This window comes from Photinus pyralis, unplaced genomic scaffold (genome assembly GCF_008802855.1).
Source record: "Photinus pyralis isolate 1611_PpyrPB1 unplaced genomic scaffold, Ppyr1.3 Ppyr1.4_LG9, whole genome shotgun sequence".
Taxonomy (NCBI): domain Eukaryota; kingdom Metazoa; phylum Arthropoda; class Insecta; order Coleoptera; family Lampyridae; genus Photinus; species Photinus pyralis.
Window position 1 is genome coordinate 16,216,655 of NW_022170878.1, and position 22,201 is coordinate 16,238,855.

At 40.1% G+C, this 22,201-nt stretch overlaps 2 protein-coding genes across 9 annotated transcripts in view; one reads left to right on the forward strand and one right to left on the reverse strand.

The window, feature by feature from the left end:
- The window catches only part of LOC116180512 (paired box protein Pax-5), a 198,904-nt gene extending 186,280 nt beyond the window's left edge, over positions 1-12,624 (forward strand). For 3 of the 6 annotated variants that reach the window (XM_031500527.1, XM_031500528.1, XM_031500529.1), the window contains 5 exons: positions 5,023-5,108; positions 5,158-5,374; positions 5,760-5,972; positions 6,058-6,168; positions 11,584-12,624. In XM_031500527.1, coding sequence (XP_031356387.1) covers positions 5,023-5,108; positions 5,158-5,374; positions 5,760-5,972; positions 6,058-6,168; positions 11,584-11,795 — 839 coding nt within the window. In that variant the 3' untranslated portion in view covers positions 11,796-12,624. Of the gene's footprint in view, positions 1-5,022; positions 5,109-5,157; positions 5,375-5,759; positions 5,973-6,057; positions 6,180-11,583 lie in introns of all 6 variants that reach the window. The other 3 variants (XM_031500532.1, XM_031500533.1, XM_031500530.1) reach the window with 2 other exon arrangements.
- LOC116180510 overlaps positions 1-22,201 on the reverse strand; it is a 45,533-nt gene that overhangs the window by 2,105 nt on the left and 21,227 nt on the right. Inside the window, exons 2-4 of one of the 3 annotated variants that reach the window (XM_031500525.1) lie at positions 19,866-20,242; positions 19,583-19,814; positions 17,574-19,537 (exon numbers count right to left, since the gene is read on the reverse strand). The exons of 1 other annotated variant lie outside the window; for it this stretch is intronic. In XM_031500525.1, the coding sequence (XP_031356385.1) occupies positions 17,628-19,537; positions 19,583-19,814; positions 19,866-19,892 (2,169 nt within the window). In that variant the 5' untranslated portion in view covers positions 19,893-20,242 and the 3' untranslated portion in view covers positions 17,574-17,627. Of the gene's footprint in view, positions 1-17,573; positions 19,538-19,582; positions 19,815-19,865; positions 20,243-22,201 lie in introns of those variants that run through there. One more of the 3 variants, XM_031500526.1, reaches the window with a different exon arrangement.

Consider the following 22,201-nt stretch of genomic DNA (forward strand, 5'->3'; position numbering starts at 1 on the left):
AGCGAATTATGCGCCGTTTTTCGCTACGGGAATGAAGCATATTCTAATCTGCTCAATTAGGAGCCTTAGATTTTGGATATTAAAAGTGAGCTGGTCGAAGTCACGTCCTTCAATTTCTTCATACACCAAAATTTTTAACCTTAGTAGCGAATTATGCGCCGTTTTGCGCTACCGAAATAAAATTTTGCGTTCTAGATAACATGGTCTTACACTTACACTGTTTCAAGCCTTAGATTTTCATTGTTAAAGGCGAGTTTGTTTCGTTTTAAGCCATTGGAGTGGAATTTTGGGCTCTAACAGTATAAAACACTTCACCATTTTCTATAAATATTATGCAGGGATTATGAACCGTTCTGAAATGCTGGAATAAAGTTTTGCGCTCAAGATTTCCTACAAACCGGTCAAATCTACAGCGCTCAATTTCTTCACAAACCATCAATTTGAAGCTTGAAAGCGAATTATGCGCCATTTTGCGCTTCCGGAGTAAAAGGTTGTCTCTTAGACACCAAAAAATGTCTTCTACTCTACTCAGTTTAAAGCCTTAGATTTTAATATTCAGAATTAATTTGAGCCGTGTTTAGGCGATTAGAGTGTAATTTTGTGCTTTAACCGTATTGGCTGATGGAACAAAATTTTGCGCTAAAAATTGGCTCCAACCTACAATTAAGTTCATAACTGCTAAGTTCTTCGGTAGCGCGAATTTCTATAACCGTAAAAAAATTCCACTATTTTCTACAAATACTATGCGCGATTTATGAACCGTGGATTGCTGGAACAAAATTGTGTGCTCAAAATTTCCTCGAATCGGTCAAATTTACAGTTTTGAATTTCTGCATACAGTAAAATTTTGAATTTTGAGATCAAATTATGCGCGGTTTTGCGCTACCGGAATAAAATTTTGCGCTTTACATAGACTCCAAAAACATCTGCTACCCTGCTCAGTATAGAGCCTTAGATTTTCAATATTAAGGGCGAGTTTGGTTGGTTTTAAACCATTAGAGTGGATTTTGGGTTCTAACCGTATAAAACACTTCACCATTTTTTATAGGTATTATGCGCGGATTATGAACCCCACTGCACTGCTGGAATAAGGTTTTGGGCTCAAAATTGCCTACAAACCGGTCTTCATAAACCAAAAATTTGAAGGTTGGAAAGGAACTATGCGCCGTTTTGCGCTACGAGAATGAAGCAAATTCTAATCTGCTAGGAGCCTTAGATTTTGAATATTAAAAGTGAGTTTGGTTCGTTTTGAGCCATTATCGTGGAATTTTATGCTCTGAGCGCACAAAAATTCTACCATTTCCTATAAATAATAAGCGCAAATTTTGAACCATTTTAGATTTCAACCGAGCCGGTCGAATTTAGGGCCCTGAATTTCTTCATAAACCAAATAGCGAATTATGCGCGGTTTTGCGCTTCCGGAGTAAAAGGTCTCTTAGACACCAAAAAATGTCTTCTACTCTACTCAGTTTAGAGCCTTAAATTTTTAATATTCAGAGTGAATTTATGCCGTTTTTAGCGATTAGATTGTAATTTTGTGCTCTAAAGGTATTGACTGATGGAACAAAATTTTGCGCTCAAAATTGACTCTAACCTACAAGTTCATAGGTAACTACTTCTTTGCCACCACCATTAAACGCGAGTTATGCGCCTGACAAAATGTTGTGTTGTGTTGAGTTTTTTATGGACGAAATTTTTTAATATTGAAAGCGATTTATGCCCCGTTTTGCGCTCAGGATAGAATTTCACATTATCGAACAGGAAGAGAGTCACAGTAAAATCCCGTTGCAAATTCGTAGTCGCGGAATTTTTGGCCCCCTATCATTTTACGTATGCATTAAGCGCGAATTTTGCGCTACCGGAATAGAATCTTGCGCTCTACATTGCCGAGTCTCTTTCACAGCGAAATCATGTTCCACTATACTCAGTTTAGAAGCCTTCAACTTTTCATAATTACTAAGGGCGATTTTGTGCGCTATTCGTAAGTAAACACTGAAATTTTTGGCACTATTCGTTAACCTTGATACAATAAGATTTTGCTTCAAAAATTCCCTCGAGTCTTGAATTTTTTTATAAACCAAAATTTGAATCTTGAGAGCGAATTATGCCCCGTTTCGTTTAAAAACGAAATATGCGCCATGTTGCACAGTCGGAATAAAAATTTTTGTTTGATAATAGAAAATAACCTACATCAAGTATTGTTCGATATTGGTGCAAGACTGTGCCATAGTTTTTTTCTACCCATTATTAGGCGCCAAAATTCCATTCCATTAGCGCATAGTTAGTCCTTGATGGTTGTTTGTAAATATCTCTTACGAACATTTATTCATGTTGATCCAAATCGCTTTTTTTCTGCGGAAATCCAATACGTAGGCATTAAGGGATAATTATGCGCCTTTTTGTGCTTCCGGGGTAGAATCTTGCGCTCTACATATCTTTCACAGCGAAGGTATTTTGTGTCGTGTGTACTGAAACATTGTGCTCTAACGGTAAGCAAACATTTCCCCATTTTCTGAAATATTAGGCGCGATCTGTGAACCGCTTTGGGTTGTTGAAATCGAATTTTGCGCCCAAAATTACCTAGAGCAAATTTACAGCTTTGAATTTTTCATAAAACAAAGTTTTGAATCTTAAGAGGGAATTATGCTGCGTTTTGTACTCAGTTGCAACTTCATAACTGCGAAATTCTTTCCCGACCAGAGAATTATGCGCCGTTTTGCGCCTACTAGTAAAGAACCACCACTGTACAGCACACTTGAAAAATGAGTTATGCCCCATTTTTTTATAAAATTTTGGGATGTAATACGAAAAGACCTAGTATGTTGTCGTGATCGTAATGATTTTTTTTCTAATACTTATTGGAGCGCCAAAATTCCACTTCAGTAGCGCATAACTAGTTCTTGATTGGTTGCATATAAGTATTTATTTGCGAATTACGAGGCACAAATTTGTCCAAGTTGATCGAATTTCTTCCGAATTGGACAATTTTCGAATATTTACAAAGAATTATGCGCCAAGGAGTGCCTTTTGAATACAATTTTGTTAATGCATTTTATGCAAATATTAAGCGCCGTTTTGTACACACAAAATGAACACTGAACAGTAAATGCGTTTCAGCAAAAATCATTCGCAAGTTCACAGCCGCAGATTTTTATCATGAATCATCATCCAGTATTAAGCGCCAATTATGCGCTGTTTTACTATGCTGGAACAAAATTTCTTGGTCTACACTTTGACCAGGCTGTAGCCTCGAATACCTTTACAATCAAATTTTTCAATTTTGAGGGGGTGTGCTTTATACAAATATGAAACTCAACTCAAATTTTGCGCGTTTTTAATTCGTCCTTCTGAACAAAGCCGTGGCGAAGAGAGTTTTGTCGTTTACTTTTGACACTTGGGGGGAAGAACGGCGGTTGGTATTTGCATGAAGATAGCTCAGTGGTAGAGCGTTGGGGTATAAATCCGGAGGTCGGGTGTTCGAACCTGGTTTGAGGTGAATTTTTCATATGTGGCAGAGATGGGAATTTCCTTAGATCGGTTTCGAGCATTCTGCCGGCTACTCCGAATTAGGTTTTCCTGCAGTTTTCCTAATTCGTAAGGTAAATGCCGGAGTAGTATAGGACAACTTAAGACCTTCTGCAGGGGCACCTCTCAAAAGCATTATGCAGGTCACTCTGTAATTGGGCGTAAGCCTGTTTAGGGTCTAGAACAAGAGGGACAATAAATAAATAAATAAAAATAAATTTAATTATTGGTTCACAGTTGGGGTGATGGAAGCTGATTTAATTCTTTTGCCATTTGAGCGCAAATTTTCATTGCCATGGCATCGCATAGTTGCCGCCTAATTTGGATTCAAAGGTTACTGCAATTTGAGGCATTTTTAATTAGTAGAACCAATTGAAATTTTGGTATAACTCCGATGGCACATAACTAGGGCCTAATTATGGTATTCCAACCAATTACGTAACCGTTGCAGTTGATTATAATTCAGCGGGTAGGGGAAGATTGGCAATTTATAATGCTGATGAAATGGACGGATTTATTCCAAAAGGCTCTGTCGTATCGACTTTGTTAAAGGCAAAAAAAGCCCTAATTTAAATTACCGCCGGCAAAAGGGAGATTTTAACAGTTCGGTCTAAAATATACGGACACTGACGATGTTATTTTAGTCGGGAGTGTACAACTCTCACGGGATGCAAAATAACAGCGACTTCACAACGGATTTAACTAGAGTGGACAGGGGCCACTTCATTATCTCAACACGACCCATTTTCCTTCCACCTACCTACCATTCTCACTCTTTCCCCGTTCGGACATATGAATGCTTTATCGGAGAATCCCATTAGGTCAGCTCGAATAGCGACCGGCACTAAAACGATATATATTTACTTGGTTATTTTAGAATCGATCCTCGAACAATGGGCATTGTGCTATTAACAGGAATTTGAATGGCGAGTGTCATAATTGAAATTAATAGAGAATTCCCTATTGATTTCGTTTTATTTTCGAAAACGAGGACGTTTAAATACAATTGCGGCGGAGAGCGAATAAATCTCCTCGTCCGGCCCTTGCGGTCGACGTTTAAGAGAGTCGGTAATTGTCTAAACTAAAGGGCCAAGTTGTTTCTCAAGTTAAAGGTCCGAGGACAGGGAACTAACCGCAAACTTAAGACAATAACTAAGACCGGATGGAAATCCGGTTAAACTCCGGTTTCCGGTCAGACCATTACTCCGAAATGTTTCCTGGGGGAGTTCGGCTAAATGAAAACACCTCTACATTTAATTATAGTTCTTTCGAGGCGCAATTCTAATTAAATCGCGCGTCTGGATCAATTAATCTTGGAACAATGACGTCGGGGAGTGATTGCTAAGTTTGCGACTATTGTAACGATTGGCACGGTCCGGTGGGTACGCATTAGCGAGGCTTTGGGGGTGAAATATGCGTGCTTTGACAAATAGATATTAACGCAGGCGTTTAGTTCTTAAAAAAGCCGTTCCGGACTAATTGGCGCGCTTGTTTCAGATGAAAATAGAGATATTAACGGACATCCGGAAGATGACCTCAAAAGACAAAGATCGCAATACAATGGCGACCAGCTCTATTCGAATGTAAGTACTTTCCAGTGGTGAGACAGGCGTCACTGATGAGCATTTTCAGTTGTGGTCAAGCAAGTGGGGGATAAAGGAGGAGCACAAACTGCTCTCGGAATTAGGCTCCGGTGGCACGTCAGGCCAAACGGGATACTATGACGGCCACACAGGATTTCCCGGTGTTGGTCCTGTAAGCTCGGCCACCGATTTATACGACACTATCAGCACCATGAGCCAGGCGACGTCCCAAAACCTCTACACGCCACCACTCGGAGGAACTCTAGGTACGTACGCCCGCACCCTTCTCCCGGTTTCTAATTTCATTGAGACTGCGCTGTGCACGAGATGAAACTAGAAACCTCTAGGATACTCGACCCGGCCCCGTCCCCCTACCACACAGGTGAGCCAGTGCACCCCCAAAAGTAGGTACGCCACTGTACACTTTTGCATGTTCTCTGCATGCCTTGCATCATATCGCCATTAACATAGACCGTCCTTAGATTCGTTCCCACATTATCTCATTATTTCTACTAATTTAATTACCTCACCGCACGAACCGCCCTAATTTGCCATTAGAAGACTAAGGTCACCCTGACGTCGCTTGTTAAACATAATTTTGATTTTGTTTTTGTGTGTGTGTATGTCTAATTTTGTGTTATTGCATGATAGCTGAGAATAGCTCGCCGTACAGTGGCGTAGTTGGGCTAGGCTCGGCGGTAGACGGTGCCTCGCCAGGCCTACCCCTCGCCGTACAAGCGGAACCGAACAGTCAGCCGGCCTCGCACACGGGTTCGCCGGATCCGACGGCGCTAACCGTTTTGCAACCCTCGAACGGTGCGTCCCAGCACTATTCTATGTTACCCAGTTTCGGCTACTCGACAGGTAAAAAGACAGCCCCCACCTAATCGGCGAACTAGGCGCCCTCGTCGAGTCGGTGGAGAGATGCCTAAATGTCCATTGTTTTCAGGTGGCGGCACGGTGGTTTCGGGATCGGATTACGCGTACAGCACGGCGTACAGTCAGTACGGCGCGGCGTACGGAAGTTATGGCTATGGTAGCGCGTCGAGCGGGTTGCTGAGTAAGTAAACAGTGAGTATATTGCCGAAATTAACATTCCGCATCATCACGGAAAATCAATCGCTCTTAAATTTCATTTCTGATGCGTTGACGGAATCTGTGATTTCAATTTATTCAAATACCGCATAATGCGATTACGCTCTATCAATCAATTCTGTGGTTCTCTTGCCACTAAAATCTACTAAAGAGAGGTATCTCGACCTCACCAGTAGGTACTTGAGTTACTGTGTATTAGAAGCGCAGAAGTTGAACACCTTCCACATCTTAAATATCATTGATTGTTCTAGTCATTTCAATATCTTGAATATTACCAATATAGGGTGTTCCTAAAAATGGTGTATATACAGATACAATTTTCAGTAGGCCTTGGCTTTATTTGCATAATCTCTTGTTTTTATTGGTTTTGACAGTTCGCAATATTGTTTAATTCTATCTAAGAGTGAAATTTTGAAGCGAACATTCCACAAATACCATAGACTTTGAAGCGCCATGAAAGATTAGTCATCGACGAAGGCGGATGTGACCTAATCTTTCCTAGACATATGACGTGTTTGTTCGATAACTTTCTAGAGTAGTCTGTTGCGTTCGGAAGCGTTCGTGATCTTTCGAGAAACAGGGGGCACGGTTTGTTATATAAGCAAATCGAGTTTCAAGAGCTCCAAATTCATTTCAAGACTATATTTATTGTTAATTCATTATAAGCAGTGTGTTCCCCGGTCGTTTTAGAATTTAATTTTGAGCTTCTGGGGATCAGCCCTCCTTGGCTGGAAACTAATTTGTGAAAATCCAGCAAAAAAATTTAAAAAATCAAAGTGGGCCTAGGACTTTAAAATTGTGGAAAGTTTACTCAGCACTTTACTGATACGCAAAAAAAACGTTTTTTTTTACATTTGAAAAACACCCTTGGTGTTTCGAAACTAAAATTGTCACATATTAGTTTCCAAGCAAGCAGGACGGATCCCCAGAAGCTCAAAATTCAATTCGAAATTTTTTTTCTTCTACAAGAGACAACAAAACAATCTGGACACACAGTGTATGCCGTAGAGGCTTGCGGTAAAAAAAAAGGCCACGAGAAAAACCTGGAAAATATTTTTAAGTTTTTGAAATGGCCGCTAGAGGGCGTAACTGCAATCTGGAATCTAAAAAAGTGATGTTTCTGTGAATTCCGCTATATTAACCTAACAAACAAATGTCCGGTCTTTGAAGTCGACGATCTGAACCTTTTTTGTTTGAAAATTTTTCCTGTATCTATAAAAATGAAGTGGTGGAAGGTATTCAAAGGTTTCCGTAAAGAACACCCTGTATCTTCGAAACGGCTGAGCCGATTTAAACAAACTCGGGTTAGTTTAGCATTTACGGCGTCATTAAAAGCTTCCTTTTTTAAATCGATCCACCTTAGGGCGACAAATTATATAATAAAAATAATTCCGGAAAAATTAGCTTAAAGAAATAAAATTTTGAGGGTATAAAATTTTCTTTGACCTAAATTTTAGGTTAGGAACAAGATATCGAGATGCGGTTTTTGCGAGCTTGTTTAGGCATCCTTTAGCTACTTTTTCATGCAAAAAAATCAAACCAACGCATTTAATTTTTTTGAGAAAATTAACCATTTCTGTCGGAATGTCGAAAAAAACCCTCAAGCGGCGATATGTGAAACTAACAAAACTTCAAATATTATAATATTTGTAGCCGAAGAATAACTCTTCAATTAACCCAAGATTCTTTAAATTGGCTCATCCGTTTCGAAGATACAGGATGCTCTTTACGCAAACCTTTGAATACCTTCCACCACTTCATTTTTATAGATACAAGAAAAATTTTCAAACAAAAAAGGTTCAGATTATCGTCGTCTTCAAAGATCGGATATTTTTTGTTAGGTTAATATAGCGGAATTCACAGAAACATCACTTTTTTAGATGCCAGATTGCAGTCACGCCCCCGAGCGGCCATTTCAGAAACTTAAACATATTTTCCAGGTTTTTCTCGTGGAGGTTTTAGTAATAACTTTTTTTCACCGCAAGCTTCTACGATGGACAGGTTCCTAGATACAGTACCTCGCATTCTTATTTGGCCACCCTGTACATCATTTTTAGTAAGACATTCTATATTTGACATCTTATCATGCGTTTTCATTGATTCACCATATTGATTATCTTACTGGGACCATTATACAGGGAGTGCCCAACAGAACACTTTTCAGTATCTTTCACGGGACACCCCGTATTTTTTATAGACTTGGGAATGGGGAGCCTTGTATTTCCTGAAGATTTTCGATTTGGTAAAATTTGCGCAGCGTGACCACTGAAACCGAGCTTTTGTCTCACCCGGAAGTGGAACATTGACAGATAACGCGGTACGAAGTTCGGGGGGCCCGCTAGTAAATAATATAAAATAAGGGATAACTTTATATTATAGTTGGCTATGCCATTGAATTTATACTATGCATTAGAAGATAGAAAATAGATATCAGTTGCGCATATACAACAATGGTGATCACTTTGATTTCTATCTTAAATAACATGGTATTGTAATTGTATACTAACTGAGTCATCAATTTTGTTTACTACAGGGTGGCCATTATGTATGGAATAGAGTATATAACGCGGCAAACATCGACTGTATACAAAAATTTTTCTATACAATGAAAGTAAGTTGTTTAAGTTTTTATTTCCCTTAATAAGGCAGCATCAAGTTGTTTTTATTTCAGCAAACATATGAGTAAAGAAAAATAATTGAAGTTTTTAAATCGCAGTATTATTTATCATTAGACTCATTTGATAGAGATTTTTTCCCGATCGATTTGTATACAGTCGATATATACTATATTCCATACATAATGGATACCCCATATAGTGGGCGGCTAAAATATGGAACAAATTTATTTAAAAATCAGGTGATTTTGATACCAAAGTTGATCTTTTTAAATGGAAAGGTCTTTAATCTATTTACACGGGCTACTCAAAACTATGAAAATATATAGGTTGTCCCATTATTGAAAACGGTGTTTGTTGGGCGCTCCCTTTATATTGCATTCAATCAGTTTTTACATTTTTTGTCTTAACTAAAACTTTATGTTCCCAAAATTAATGAAAATAAGTGGAGGTACTGAGACACCCTGTACCTTCATCATCTTGACTATATCTTTAATATTTTCAACAACGTCAATATCTGGTTATTTATTTAATACTTAAGGATACTCAATGCTTTTCATGCTGTAAAGTCACATGTTGACGTTTAGCCAGATTAATACCTAGCTATTTATTAATCAAATCTCAAGTGGATAAAGAACCAATGACACACGAGTCAAATACCAGATTTTCGCCAAAACCGCTCAATCAGCAAGTTCCGAGGCAAGTTCAGACCTGGCATGATTGTGTCGAAATGGGCCGTGAGTGTTAATGTGACAATTATAAGTTCGTTACCTACATGAAACAAGTCGAAGGCACTTAGGACGAGGTTTCCATGGAGTTGTGGTTATTTATTAGGGTAGATACCTCAATATACATCACTGCAATAATACCAATTCGAATTATGCAAGCATTTGCAGCGACATCTAATGCATAAATCCATAAGCGCCATTTTACAGTTTTAAACGGCATCATAGTGCTCCATGTCGGCTATGTTTTTTTTTTCCAATTTATCATTTTTGGTATGGTTACAATAATGCTACCACAATTATGTCCAGGAAATTAAATTCATCGCCTTGGTCTAGGTTAATTTCCACCAATCCGCTGTAGTTGGCCAAAACAGGGCGGATTTCCCCAATAGAAAATAACACCACCGTATGACCCTATAGTCACTGGATACCTAAATACAATATGGCTTTATACTAACTGGTGGCCATACGGTGGTCAAGCTTTGCGCCATGTTTCCTCCAGATTTGAATGTAACCAATGAGAGTTAAGTCTGTATATTTAAATTTAAAGTTGTCAACCTAGAACGTTAGGCGAAGTATGCAACACACAATACACGTATGACTCATGTTGCGTACACTTCAATACAAAATTAAATATACTTGCTGCAACATGGCCGGCGATCTTAGCAATCTATTAAAATTAGACACCTTATTGTCACTGTATATACTTTTCAGGGACCAGGACCAAAATGAAATATCGGTTCCGGTTCTGTTTATATTTAAGCAAAAATATTCCGGTCCGCTTTCGGTTCTAAGAAAAATAACGGTTTGGTTCTGCGCATTTTTTCCGGTTCATAACGATTCTTTTCGGTTCTAGTCTTTTAGAAAGTATGGCATTAAAAAAATTCATTATAACAACGTGATTTGTTAATTAATAAGTGTGAAAAAGTAGTAAAAAGTCATAAATACCAAAACGTGTAGTAGGTAATGTTTTTTCCACTAGAATTGAAGGTGTAATAAAGCATCAAATAAAGAAATCATTATACATTCAATTTATGTGGTAAAAATTACACACTATTCAGGATAATGGAGTACCTACTCAAATAAATAACAACCACTCCCATGGAAACCTCGTTCTAAACGCCTTCCATTTGTTTCATGTCGATAATGAATGTTAAATTGCTACATTTTCTAGTTTTTGAGACTTTAGTTGCAAAAAACCGACTGTCTAGCTCAGTGATGGAGCGTTGGGCTACATAGCCGGAGGTCGGGTGCTCGAAACTGGGCTGAGGTAAGAATTTTTTTATCTGTAGCAGAAATGGGAATTTCCTTAGATCAATTTTGAGCATTCCACCGGCTACTCCGAATTAGGTTTTCCTCCAGTTTTCCTAATTCGTATGGTAAATACTCTAGAAAGCATTATGCGAGTCACGGGTAATTGGGCGAAAGCTTATTGAGGGACCACAACATGTGATAATAAATAAATAAATAAATAAATAAATAAATAAATAAATAAATAAATAAATAAATAAATAAATAAATAAATAAATAAGTACATAAATACATAAATAAATAAATAAATTCACATCCAACAGTACAAAGGTGTAAGCTTCAACGCCCCAAACTAAGAGTTCTCCGGCTCCAAACTTTAAGCTTCATTTTAGTAACGGACTTCAGGGTCCAAGTTAAACTTGAAATGTCAAACATTTAGCTTTAAGTTTGAAGCTTTAAGTTCAAGTACACTCAAGCTTTATGCATCAGATGAAAGTTTTTTCTTGTGCCTTCTAGCTTTGAAGACAATTGAAGCTGGAATTTTTATCCTTGAGAAGTTTAGCCAAATTTTATAATGGGCAACAGGTTCATCTTCAGGGTTCAGAGCAAACGATGAACTATTGTCTCAAATGTTATTAAAACTATTCTTGAAAGTTCATTTATTTTACTGAGTGTTAGTCAAAATCAGCACTAATTTCTCCACTTGCCAAAATGGATTCCCCACTCACATTCCATATCTTCGGTCACACGGAACGGAAGATTCTAATTGTTTTTTAATTTCATTTGCAGATTCGCCACCGTATTACTACAGTAACGGCGAGGGTCCAATTTTAAGCACCGTCTCGCAGTTCGCCGACCCGTCAAACGGCGAACAGAGCAGCCGTTCGCCGCTGGCGGCGACGCGGGCGAACTCGCTCGCCTCGGCGAACTCGCCGACCGACAGCGGAAGTGCGTGCCTAAAAATTGAGGTTCTCTTCAGCGACGAGATGAATCTGCGATAGACTAAACCCGGAACTGATTGGGGGGAGGTTGTTATAAATTTAAAAAAAAAAATTGTATAAACGGGACACTGAGAGAAGATTAATTTTAAATTGCGTGTAGATATACAGATAGTTAGTACATATTAGCTAATAATTCCCAAATAAATTTATATTTTCTGGAAAACCGGAAAAACTTCTGGATTATATGAATAATGGACAAGAGCAATGGTCTCATAAAATACGAAACTTTCATTTTTTTATTTATTACTCAACATAATAATTTAAGAGATGTGTTTTTTATTCATAGATTTTATATTATTTAGCTTTACGTTAAGGCACACCAAAGAATGTTTTCTCATATAGTAATTGCACATTGTACTTCTGATCATATCATGGCACGGATCCGTGTCAGATTTCCTTGATTCTATCATTTATATTGTTAAAGCCTAGCGCACACCAAAATACGTAGGCGTTAATTTTCGAAATCTGTTAACTAGTCACAGTGAAGCGTACTCTTAAATTTACTAAAGAATGCAAGGGCGCCTGCACGGCCAGTAACTAAATTCGCAATAACTGTGGACGTGCAGGGGTCCTTGCGGTTAACGGCCCTCAAAGGGCGCCGAGTACGTGAAAGTATTATTTTTCAATTTTTATTTTGTAAAATGTGTAATAATATACCAAAGAGATGGCCTACTTATCAAGCTGTCACGGTATGTAAGTATTGTATTGTAAAATGTGATAGGCCCAAATGTTACAGGCCCCATCTTGCCCTTTTCACTCCTGTCACATTCACTCATAGATGTAGGCAGTTTCTATTAGCAAAAATAATAAAAAGTTACAATCAACCTTACTCTATATTTATTATTAAGGATCCTCAGATCCTTTATAGTTTTGTATTGTCGTCCGTCCGTCCGTCCGTCCGTCCGTCCGTCCGTCCGTCCGTGTGCGCTCTAACTCTTTTTAAAAGTGACCGATTGTGTTGAAATTTGGTGTACGGGTACGTTGGACATTAAGGACGGACGCTATTGATTTTCAGGAAGCTGGTTCAACAGGAACAAAAGTTATAGGACTTCGAGTGAATCGGGAACAGGAAAAACTGCGTACTCAATATAATAGAAATCAACATATTTCATTCCCTAGGTCATGTATCGAGTTCGGACTTTCGCTAGATTATTCCCTATGACTCTTAGATGTGTAACAATTCAATATAACTCTTCTCTGTGGTCTCGGTCAAAAGTTTTAGAGCAAAATGTACCCAAAATTATTCTTTACACATGAATTTAGAGTTGTAAAAGCTTTCAAACGCATTATCTTGATGCTGAAAGAGTTGATAACGTGCACGTTTGATAACCGCATGTGTGTGATTAAAAAATGTTAAATTATTTTTCTGAGGCCACATGGATTTTGATCAAAATATGTCAAAACCGTTATTTATGCACCAAGATGGTTGAGAAAAAGACCAAGAGCATTATTTCAAAGACCAAAACATGAATTTGATCTATTTTTGGCGACCACATGGATTTTGATCAAAACATGTCTAAATCGTTATTTATGCACTAAGATCGTTGGGGAAAATACTAGGGGCATTATCTCAATGCCCAAGACATGAATTTGATGCATTTTGGGCGACCACGTGGATTTTGACCAAAACATGTCAAAATCGTTATTTATGCACCAAGATCGTTGGGAAAAAAAACCAAGACTCAATGCCCCAGACATGAATTTGATGCATTTTTGTTAACTATAAAATGTATTTTGTAAGATTAAAATAAATTGTCGTTAAAAGTGATTGTAATACTGAGGATCCTTCGATATTTCGTTGTATCGGTTTATTACCTTACAACGTTCAGTGACCCCAGATCCGTAGTCTGTCCAAAAATTGGAATACGACAGCATATCGTCAATGGTTCTTCCTCTTTTTTCTTGTACACATTTCAATAAATTTATCTATTTTCACTGTTGTGTTGGCTTCCTCTTTGCTTGATATAATTCCTCCATATATTCTTTCCAATATTTCGCGTTCTTCAGTCAACAACTTGCCATCCTTATTTTCTATTTCTGTCTCTGATATAGTTCCACCTCTTTTCTCCCGTATTTTTTTTCATTTTATTATGTGGGTACCAAATTATGTCTACCTAATTTCACTATACTCTTTTTAAAACCATTCTGTTCTTGCCTTATCCGTTCTTAATTTCCTCCATCTTACCTTATCATTTTTATTGTTATCCAAGGTTTCTTTGCCCCTGGCCCCTTGCTGAAACCCACGCACTCTTAGCCAACTTTGATTACACATTCCTTTATCCTCTCCCAATGTTTCTCCACACTCTACCATCTCACGCTTTTGTTTCTCTTTCTTCAATTCTTTCAACTATTTCAAATTCCATTTTCTTCTACCTCAGTCTTATTTCTAAATTTGCAGCTAAGAGAACATAGTTGCACGCAAACTTTTTTTTACTCCGTTCCTATTAAAATCTGTTAGTTTCCTAAATGGGCAGAGCCTTCTTTTACGGTTCTCAAACATCGTGTTCGTAACAATCAAATGATTTTCTTTACAAAACTCAATCAACTTATCTCCTCTTTCTTTCCTTTCTCCAAGTCCGTATTTTCCAACTGCATCCGTACAACCTCTTCCTTTCCCACATTGGCGTTCCAATCTCACCTACCTTCATTGCTATGATTCATAGTCATTGATTCATTTGGCTTGACTGTACCATAAATCCCACTTCATTTCTTCTTTTTTTATCTTCACTATAATAGAAGGTGGAATCCACCTCGTCTCACTTCACTGACACTAATAAAGTCCAAATTAGTTTCTCATTTCTTTTTTTAGATGTTCTAGTTTTTCGCCTTGATTTTTTTTCTGTCATTCTTCTTGGACGCACACTGTATATTTTGATTGAGGAGCTATTTTACTTCCTGTATTAACTTTAATATGCGAAGTATCAATTATCTCTCTCTTCATTTCTGTCCCCGTCGACTTGGGAGGCCAACAGATCTTTAATCCCAGTGGTTTCCCGTTGCCTACTGCATCCTGTGTCGTTGCCTACAGTGTTTTATTACAAACGACACTTTTCCAAATTCTTAATTACTTATTCTCGTACCTATGCCCTAGCTCATGCAGAGTAAGAGCGAAAAGACGAAACATGCTACAGTTTTATGCCCGGAAAAACCTGTCACAGAATCCGATCTTATACCGGTAGAAATAGAAAAGATAACTACACCTAGCAAGTCCACCGTTCCAATGTTTCATGCACACCTTGATTGCCGTTAATAAAGGACATAGTGCTTTATCGCGTTCCACAAAATGCATAGTAGCTGCAGGCAGCGAAAAAAGCAGACCTAAAAAGAAACGTGTTAACCAAATCCTTTACCTCAAAAAGATACAACAGCTTTAAATTCGTGTAAATACGTCTAAATATATTTTTCAGACAATTTTAGCTTGATGCCTCTGGATTTTCAACGCGAGATTTCCACATTTTTCGCAAAATAAGAACCTGTCATTTCAATAACAAAAGCAGAAGTGGGATTTTCCATCCCCAGTTGTACGAACTAGAAATTGGGAGAAATGTCTATTAATTTTCTGGTCCTTCTCTCCACCATTATTCGTCAGGACATTAGCAAAAATGTACGGCAACGGAAACGACACGACAATGGCAATTACATATTATCTGCACTTTGACAGCTACTCCGATATTTCACCCACATTATTGCAGAACTTCTGATCCTAAATGAGTTCTAGGTAAGCAGGACATATCAGTCATAGGTGAGTGAACTCGTTTTAGCATTTGCTAAAAGAACGGTACTTCACAATACCAATATCAACTTACGTGCCCCATTAATAAGTGGATTTCGGATTGCGATATAGATTTAAAAAAGGGTAGGATATTAAATTTAAACATATGGCATAACCTTAAAAAAACGTGTTAACTAAATCGTTTACCCAAAAATGATACAACAGGTTTAATTCGTGTAAATACGTCTAGATAGACATTTTAGCTTAATTCCTCTAGATTTTCAACATGAGATTTCTACATCTTTCGCATAATAAGAATCTGTCGTTTCAATAACAAAAGCAGAAAGTGGATTTTCCATTCCCAGTTGTACGAACTACACATTTGGAGAAATGTCTATTAATATTCTGGTCCTTCCCCCCACCATTATTCGTCAGGACAATAGCAAAAATGTACGGCAACGGAAACGACATTCATAAGAGAAAGGTACTTCACAATACGAATATCAACTTACGTACTCGATTAATAAGTGGGTTTCGGATTGAGATATAGATAAAAAAAGGGAGGATATTAAATTAAAACCTATGGAATAACCTAAAAAAGAACGTGTTAACCAAATCCTTTACCTCAAAAAAAATACAACAGGTTTAAATTCGTGTAAATACGTCTAGATAGCCAATTTTAGCATAATTCCTCTGGAATTTCAACGCGAGATTTCCACATAACAAAAACAAAAGTGGGATTTCCCATTCCCAGTTGTACGAACTACAAATTTGGAGCACTGCCTATTAATTTTCTGTTCCTTCTCTCCGCCGTACCATCGGATTGCGGGTGCAATGGAGTTGTCCTGGTTTTTCGGATATCGATCACCTTGCATGCGTCTTGGAGTAGCAGTGGCTCAAAATCGAGCTCAGAATTCATTACAGAGGCTTCTGCTTTGCTTTGCCTTATTCGCGCCCATCCATAGAAATAATACCTACTCATCAGAACCTTTTGCTTCTTTTTTTTGGAATTTGAAATGATGAAGAAGTAGATATTATCAAAACAGAAATGGACATACTTTGATAAGAGGACAGAAAGAAGAGCAGTAGTTGGTAGAAATCGATTCCTTTCGTTGAGACCTTTCATTAGAATACAATGAGAGATAAAATGATTTCCCCCCCCCCCCTCAGACCCCTGATCTCGAAAAAGAGTCGCACGAGAAAGTTATACTTTGTACAAACGAATTTATTTCGATGAGACCTTTCATTTGAATACCATGAAGGGTAGAACATGAGTTGACCCCCCCCCCCTTTTCTAAAGCTTAACTTAGCACCACTAAATCTGAGCCCAATTGGTTGTCGTATGTAAAAGCTATGTACGTTTTACTTTCAAAAACAGCATCTCAGGAAATAATTCGTGGAGGGGGGGGGGGGGCTTTTATGAACAAGCGTAGCTGAAGTGAAGCGATATAGTGGAAAATGAAGCGAAGCAAAGGTCTGTAACTGTTTTTTTTTAAGAACCCGGTACGTTTGGCTCTATGAGAATTTTGTACATCCTAATAAGAAACGAAAGGAGACACCTGGAGGAGAACCTAAAAGAAGAAGCTGAAGCAGTAACTGAAGAACGTAAAGCAAAGGTTAAGAGATAAGTTGAAGTAAAGGTTGGAAGCCCTACGAAGATCTGAATGCTGAAGAAGACCCGAATGGCGAAGTTTAAAAAATGTGGAAGGAGCTGAAGGAGAACCTGCTTAGATCCAGACTCAGACTCCGATTGTGAAGCAGATGTAGAAAAGAGGTAGAGGAAGTCGAAAGAAAGAAGGGGAAGGACCAGAAGGAAAAGTGAAGTAATCGGAGATGTAAAGGTGATTGCGAGGGCTGCGGTAACGAAAGTGAAGGTGGAACATGGAGGAGTAATCAAAACGTCGACGTTTTCGCGAGGGGAAAAATATCACATTGCAATGGGGAGGGGATCCTGCTACAGATATGTCGCTAAAAAGTAGGCAGCAAGATTCATCGGGGGAGGTTCTTCAAGGGATGTACAGAACAGCAGCACTCAACTATAAATTTCGTGAGGAGAAAATCTCATGTATTTTTTAACAATTTATTAACAATAATCTATTACTTAAATAATTACAATTAGATCATTTGCGGCCTTTGGACGAGGACAGGTCAAAGTCCCTTTCGTAGTCGGTCTTCTCCACCATGTACTTCGGAAGTGACAACCCCAACGCATTTACGTAGACCGGTTTCGTTTCGGCCGAGTACAGACCACCCTCGTCGTTGACGTCGAACTCCGGTTTCGGATCGGGCTCGCGTTGCTTCGTCTTCTTCTGCTTCTTTTTTTCGGTCGAGTAAGGTCCACTATTGCTGATTAAGTCGAATCCGGTCGTCGGTTCCTGTCTCTTCCTTTTGTCTTTCTTGGGCCCGTCTTCGGTCGCGATGTCGGGTTTCGGTTCAGGTTTCCTCTTCTTTTCGCGTTTATTTCGTGCGTCCGTCTCGTGGACCTTCTTGGGGTGCACGGCCAGTTTACGGCGGGTTTCGCTTTCACTTTCGGGCTCGTCGACGTCTTTTACGGTTTCTTTCTCGTGGTAGGCGACGAGTGAGCTGTGCGGGCGCGACTCGGATATGTACATGCACTCCTCGTGCTTAATTCCCTTCTTGTCAACGCATAGGTAGCACGTCATGCCCTTCTTCTTGACCTGCTCGCAGTTGGATCTATCCTTTTTCGAGAATTCTTCAAGTACCCTCTCTACGTCTCGCTTGCCGGTGGGGTCGTAGTAGGATTCTGGTTTGACAATATCCTCGCTCTGTTTACTCTCTTGCCTCGCCACCTTGGATCTTTTCCTCGATTCGGGGCGGCCGTATAAGGTGGGATCCAAGCCGACCACTCCGTCTCTGCGTAGTTTGCCGGTGGTTTTGGCGAAGTGTACCGGAACCTCCTCCTTGTACTTTTCGCTTTCACCTTCGGGCGAGTCGCTCTCATTATCGCCGTCGTACTTACTTTCACGCACGTACGCGTACTTTTGCTCATTTGGTTCCGATTGGTACGAGCACTGCTCGTAATTGCCACCGGTCTCGGCGTTTTTGCACACCAGGCACGAGATGCCGTCCTTGTGTATCTTCTGGCAGCTGTCCTTCTGCTTCACGAGCTCTTCGGATTGCTTCTCCGAGGAGCTCTTCTCGTCCTCTTCGTCGTCGTCGGCGCGTTCTTCGGCAGCGGAATACTGTTCGTACTCGCTAAAGTCGGGTGCCCTGTAGCGCTGGTCGGCGAACTCTTCCGGTTGCGAGTTGTAGCGGTGGGACCTCGCCTTAACCTCCTCGTAGGGGTCGTAGGCTTCGGAATCCTCGCGTTTGGCTCTGGTCGGTTTTTGCGTGTTGTAGGATTGGCTCGAGCTTGTGTAGTAGGCCTTCGGTTGCTGCTCGTAGGAGCAGTGCTCCGACTGCGCTCCGGTTTTCGGATCTTTGCACACGTAGCAGGTCATGGGTGTCTTGCTGAATTTCTCCGTGGGTATCTTCTTGTTGACCTTGACGCAGCCGGTATGCCTCGCGCTTTGTGTGACGGTTTGACTTGGCACGTACTCGTAGCTGCCGTCGGCTGGGGATGTGTACTTCAGGTAGGTGGGGCTGTAAGGTATCGGCGTTGGTTGAGTTTGGAAGCTGTACTTTCGGTAGGGCGACGCCACCGGCGTTTGCGTGTACTTGGCGTAGTACCCCGGCTGGGTCGGTTTTATCGGTGACGAATCCACGGGGGACGGTTTAAAGTTGGTGTACGATTGCCTTTCTTCTTCCTCTTGGGGTTTGGCCGCCGGTAGAGGGCGGAATTTTTCAGATCTCCTACGAAAATTTTCGATGTTTTCGTGATAGCCCCCCGGTGTCGGTATATTGCTGGAGATATAATCGGGAGTTTGCTCAGTATTCTCGACACTTTTCGTCTCTTTTTGTGCCTGCTCGAAGTAGTCCGTAGCGCCCAAGCCTGGGCCGTTAAAAAATCCACTTGCGGCGAAGCCATTGTCTGATTTCACTTCATCTTGTATGTTGGCGGAGCTGAAACCTGTGATGGGATGTTAAAGGAGTATGATGGAAATAGTTTACTTGCCTCCTTGTGGTGCTCCGAAGAACGACTGGAAATCTAATGGGGTAACAAATCCGCTCTCCGAATTTTCCTCCTGTTGCGGTGCCGAGCCTGGCGAGTTGAAGTACTTGGAATAATCGGGACTCTCTTGCTCGTCGGCGGTGTAGCCCGCACTGTCGTCGTCAGAGTCAGCTACGTTGTAATCCGAATCGTAGTGCTGCCCTTTGGAAAGGGCGACCACTGACAGCAGTAGTACCTGCAGGATACGGTCCGTGCATTCAAGAGCTGACGAAATGGGGTTACTCACCTGAAGTGGCAGGTTTCCAAAATGCATGGTGTCACAGTTAACTAATTGTGAAACTGGTGCCAGTTACAATTTATATAGAAATGTCCCACCTCAGGCGATTACGGCTGGAAAGTGAGGTATCTCGAATCAGACGCTGACATTTCTTACAAACATTGACTGATCAAGCGAAGAAGAATGTAAACACAGTTAATCAAGCGTTAAAGGCACTTTTTGACTATTTTATTAAATACCCATGTGTGGAACCGGAATCTCCTAATTTAGTTCGACAATTAATTCTCTCGTCCGCGTCGCCGTAACCACCCTCAAAAAAATATCCAAGAAAGGCGCATACGGGCTCGCTTCTGATGGTTATACAATCCCTTATTGCCTCAGCAAATCTGTGAAAAATGTAATTCAAGCGATTAAAAAAATGGTTAGATAACTCCAATTCTTTTGGATAACCGCGCAAATTATCGACAAAAGCAATTAAATAACAGCTCGAATTTCGTTATTTCGAAACGAATTGTCATTCTGGATTATTCAATGCTCTGGGGTAGTCGAGATGTGAGCGCGACGGTGGTTTTTGCGCCTGAAATGTAAGCAACCCCTTGCGCTTTCTGATGTATTGTACTTTGTATAAGTTACGGGGGTTGATTCTCACTGTAAACGACAGATAGGCCCGAATGTCTCCCAGATTCTGAAACAAAACAAGCGCACCTTCTGCTGGAACGGTATAAGATCCCCAGAGGAAAAAGAACGAATGCAGAAAGCAAAGAGACAGAGAAGCAAAAATTATCAAAGTCCTCGTGTGAGATCGAAGGGACTTCAGCGCATTTTTGTATGGCAGATCAGACTCCACCATCAGCAAGATCTCTTCGAGGGTTGCCATATTTCCTTTGTCAGTACCCACCTCCGACACTCCGTGCACCCGCGCAATTAGAGTTTGATGTTTTGACTGCAGCAACAGAGATCTTATCGAAGGCTACCGCATTGTCTTTGTGGGAGACAAGGAAAGTTGACAACACTTTGGAAGCAGAATCACTCAAACCTCATCCTGCTTCAAATTTCAGGTCAGCAGCATCATCCGTTCAAGAGATACGAATTTTTGAAATTTTACTTTCCTCTCAGCAAAACATTGGAAGCAGGATCCCCCCCCCCCTCCCAAATATTATCCTGCTTGTACTGCTAAGTGTCCAGGTCATCCTGCTTCAAATTTGGTGCATTTCACTTCAAAGGTGTTTTTGAGAATGGAACTTTTGTTTAGGAAAGTTTCAATCATTTCATATCTCTTGAACTGATGGTGCTGCTGATCTGAAATTTGAAGCAGGATGGTCTTGACACGTAGCAGCACAAGCAGGATAATATTTGGGGAATCCTGCCTCCCAATTGTTGCTGAGAGGGAAGTTAGCAACAAAATTTCAAAAATTCATATCTCTCGAAAGGATGGTGCTGCTGACCTGAAATTTAAAGCAGGATGAAGCAGGATGCTAGCAGCACTAGCAGGATGAGGTTTGAGTGATCAAGTGTTGCCAACTTTCCTCGCCTCTTTGAGGGTACACTCGAAATTCGCATTTTGGTGGATTTCGCTAAAAACACGGCTATTGGTGACACGAGAAAGAGAGACCGCGATTCGAGCTCTAAGAAACTTTTGGGCTTCCAAAGTCGACTACCCCTCGAAGCAGGCCATGCAAAATGTGGTTCATTTCGCTCCTAAGAAAAAAAAACAAAATTCCGCGACGCAGAAGTTGTGCGCGTTTACAAGATCTCTCCGACGACACCAATTGGAAAACAATCGGAGAAAAACTATAGAAGATAGAAAAAAAACTGAACAATCTCCAGGTTAGCGTAACACGTTTTTTTACAAGCGTTCTTCTACGAACTCGCATTTACTGCTAGCCAGCCAGCCATCCAGTCAGCCAGCCAGCCAAAGTGAGATTAAAAGCTACCTTTTCACAAATAAATTTGCAAAACTGCGCCAAAAAGTGACATGAAGAAAGAGCAAGGGACAAAATTGGAAAGTATACTAGATTACAAATAATGGGAGAAAGAGATAAAATGAACAAATAAGGACGAGGCACCTTGTGTGAACTTGGCCCCCCAACTTTAGGAAGCAATAATTTACGTGATTGAAATGGATTGCGCTTCGTTTGCGCTTCGTTTGCGCACAATTGCACTTTGTTTGCGCGCTGCCGGTTTCAAAATTACGAAGGAATCAAATTTGGAGGGGCCAACTTCATAACTGCCCCCCAAGTTTACAAATTTGACATTTTTTTTCTTGTGATCGTTTGCGCTTCGTTTGCGCACGTTTGCGCACAATTGCACCTTGTTTGCGCGCTGCCGGTTTCAAAATTACGAAG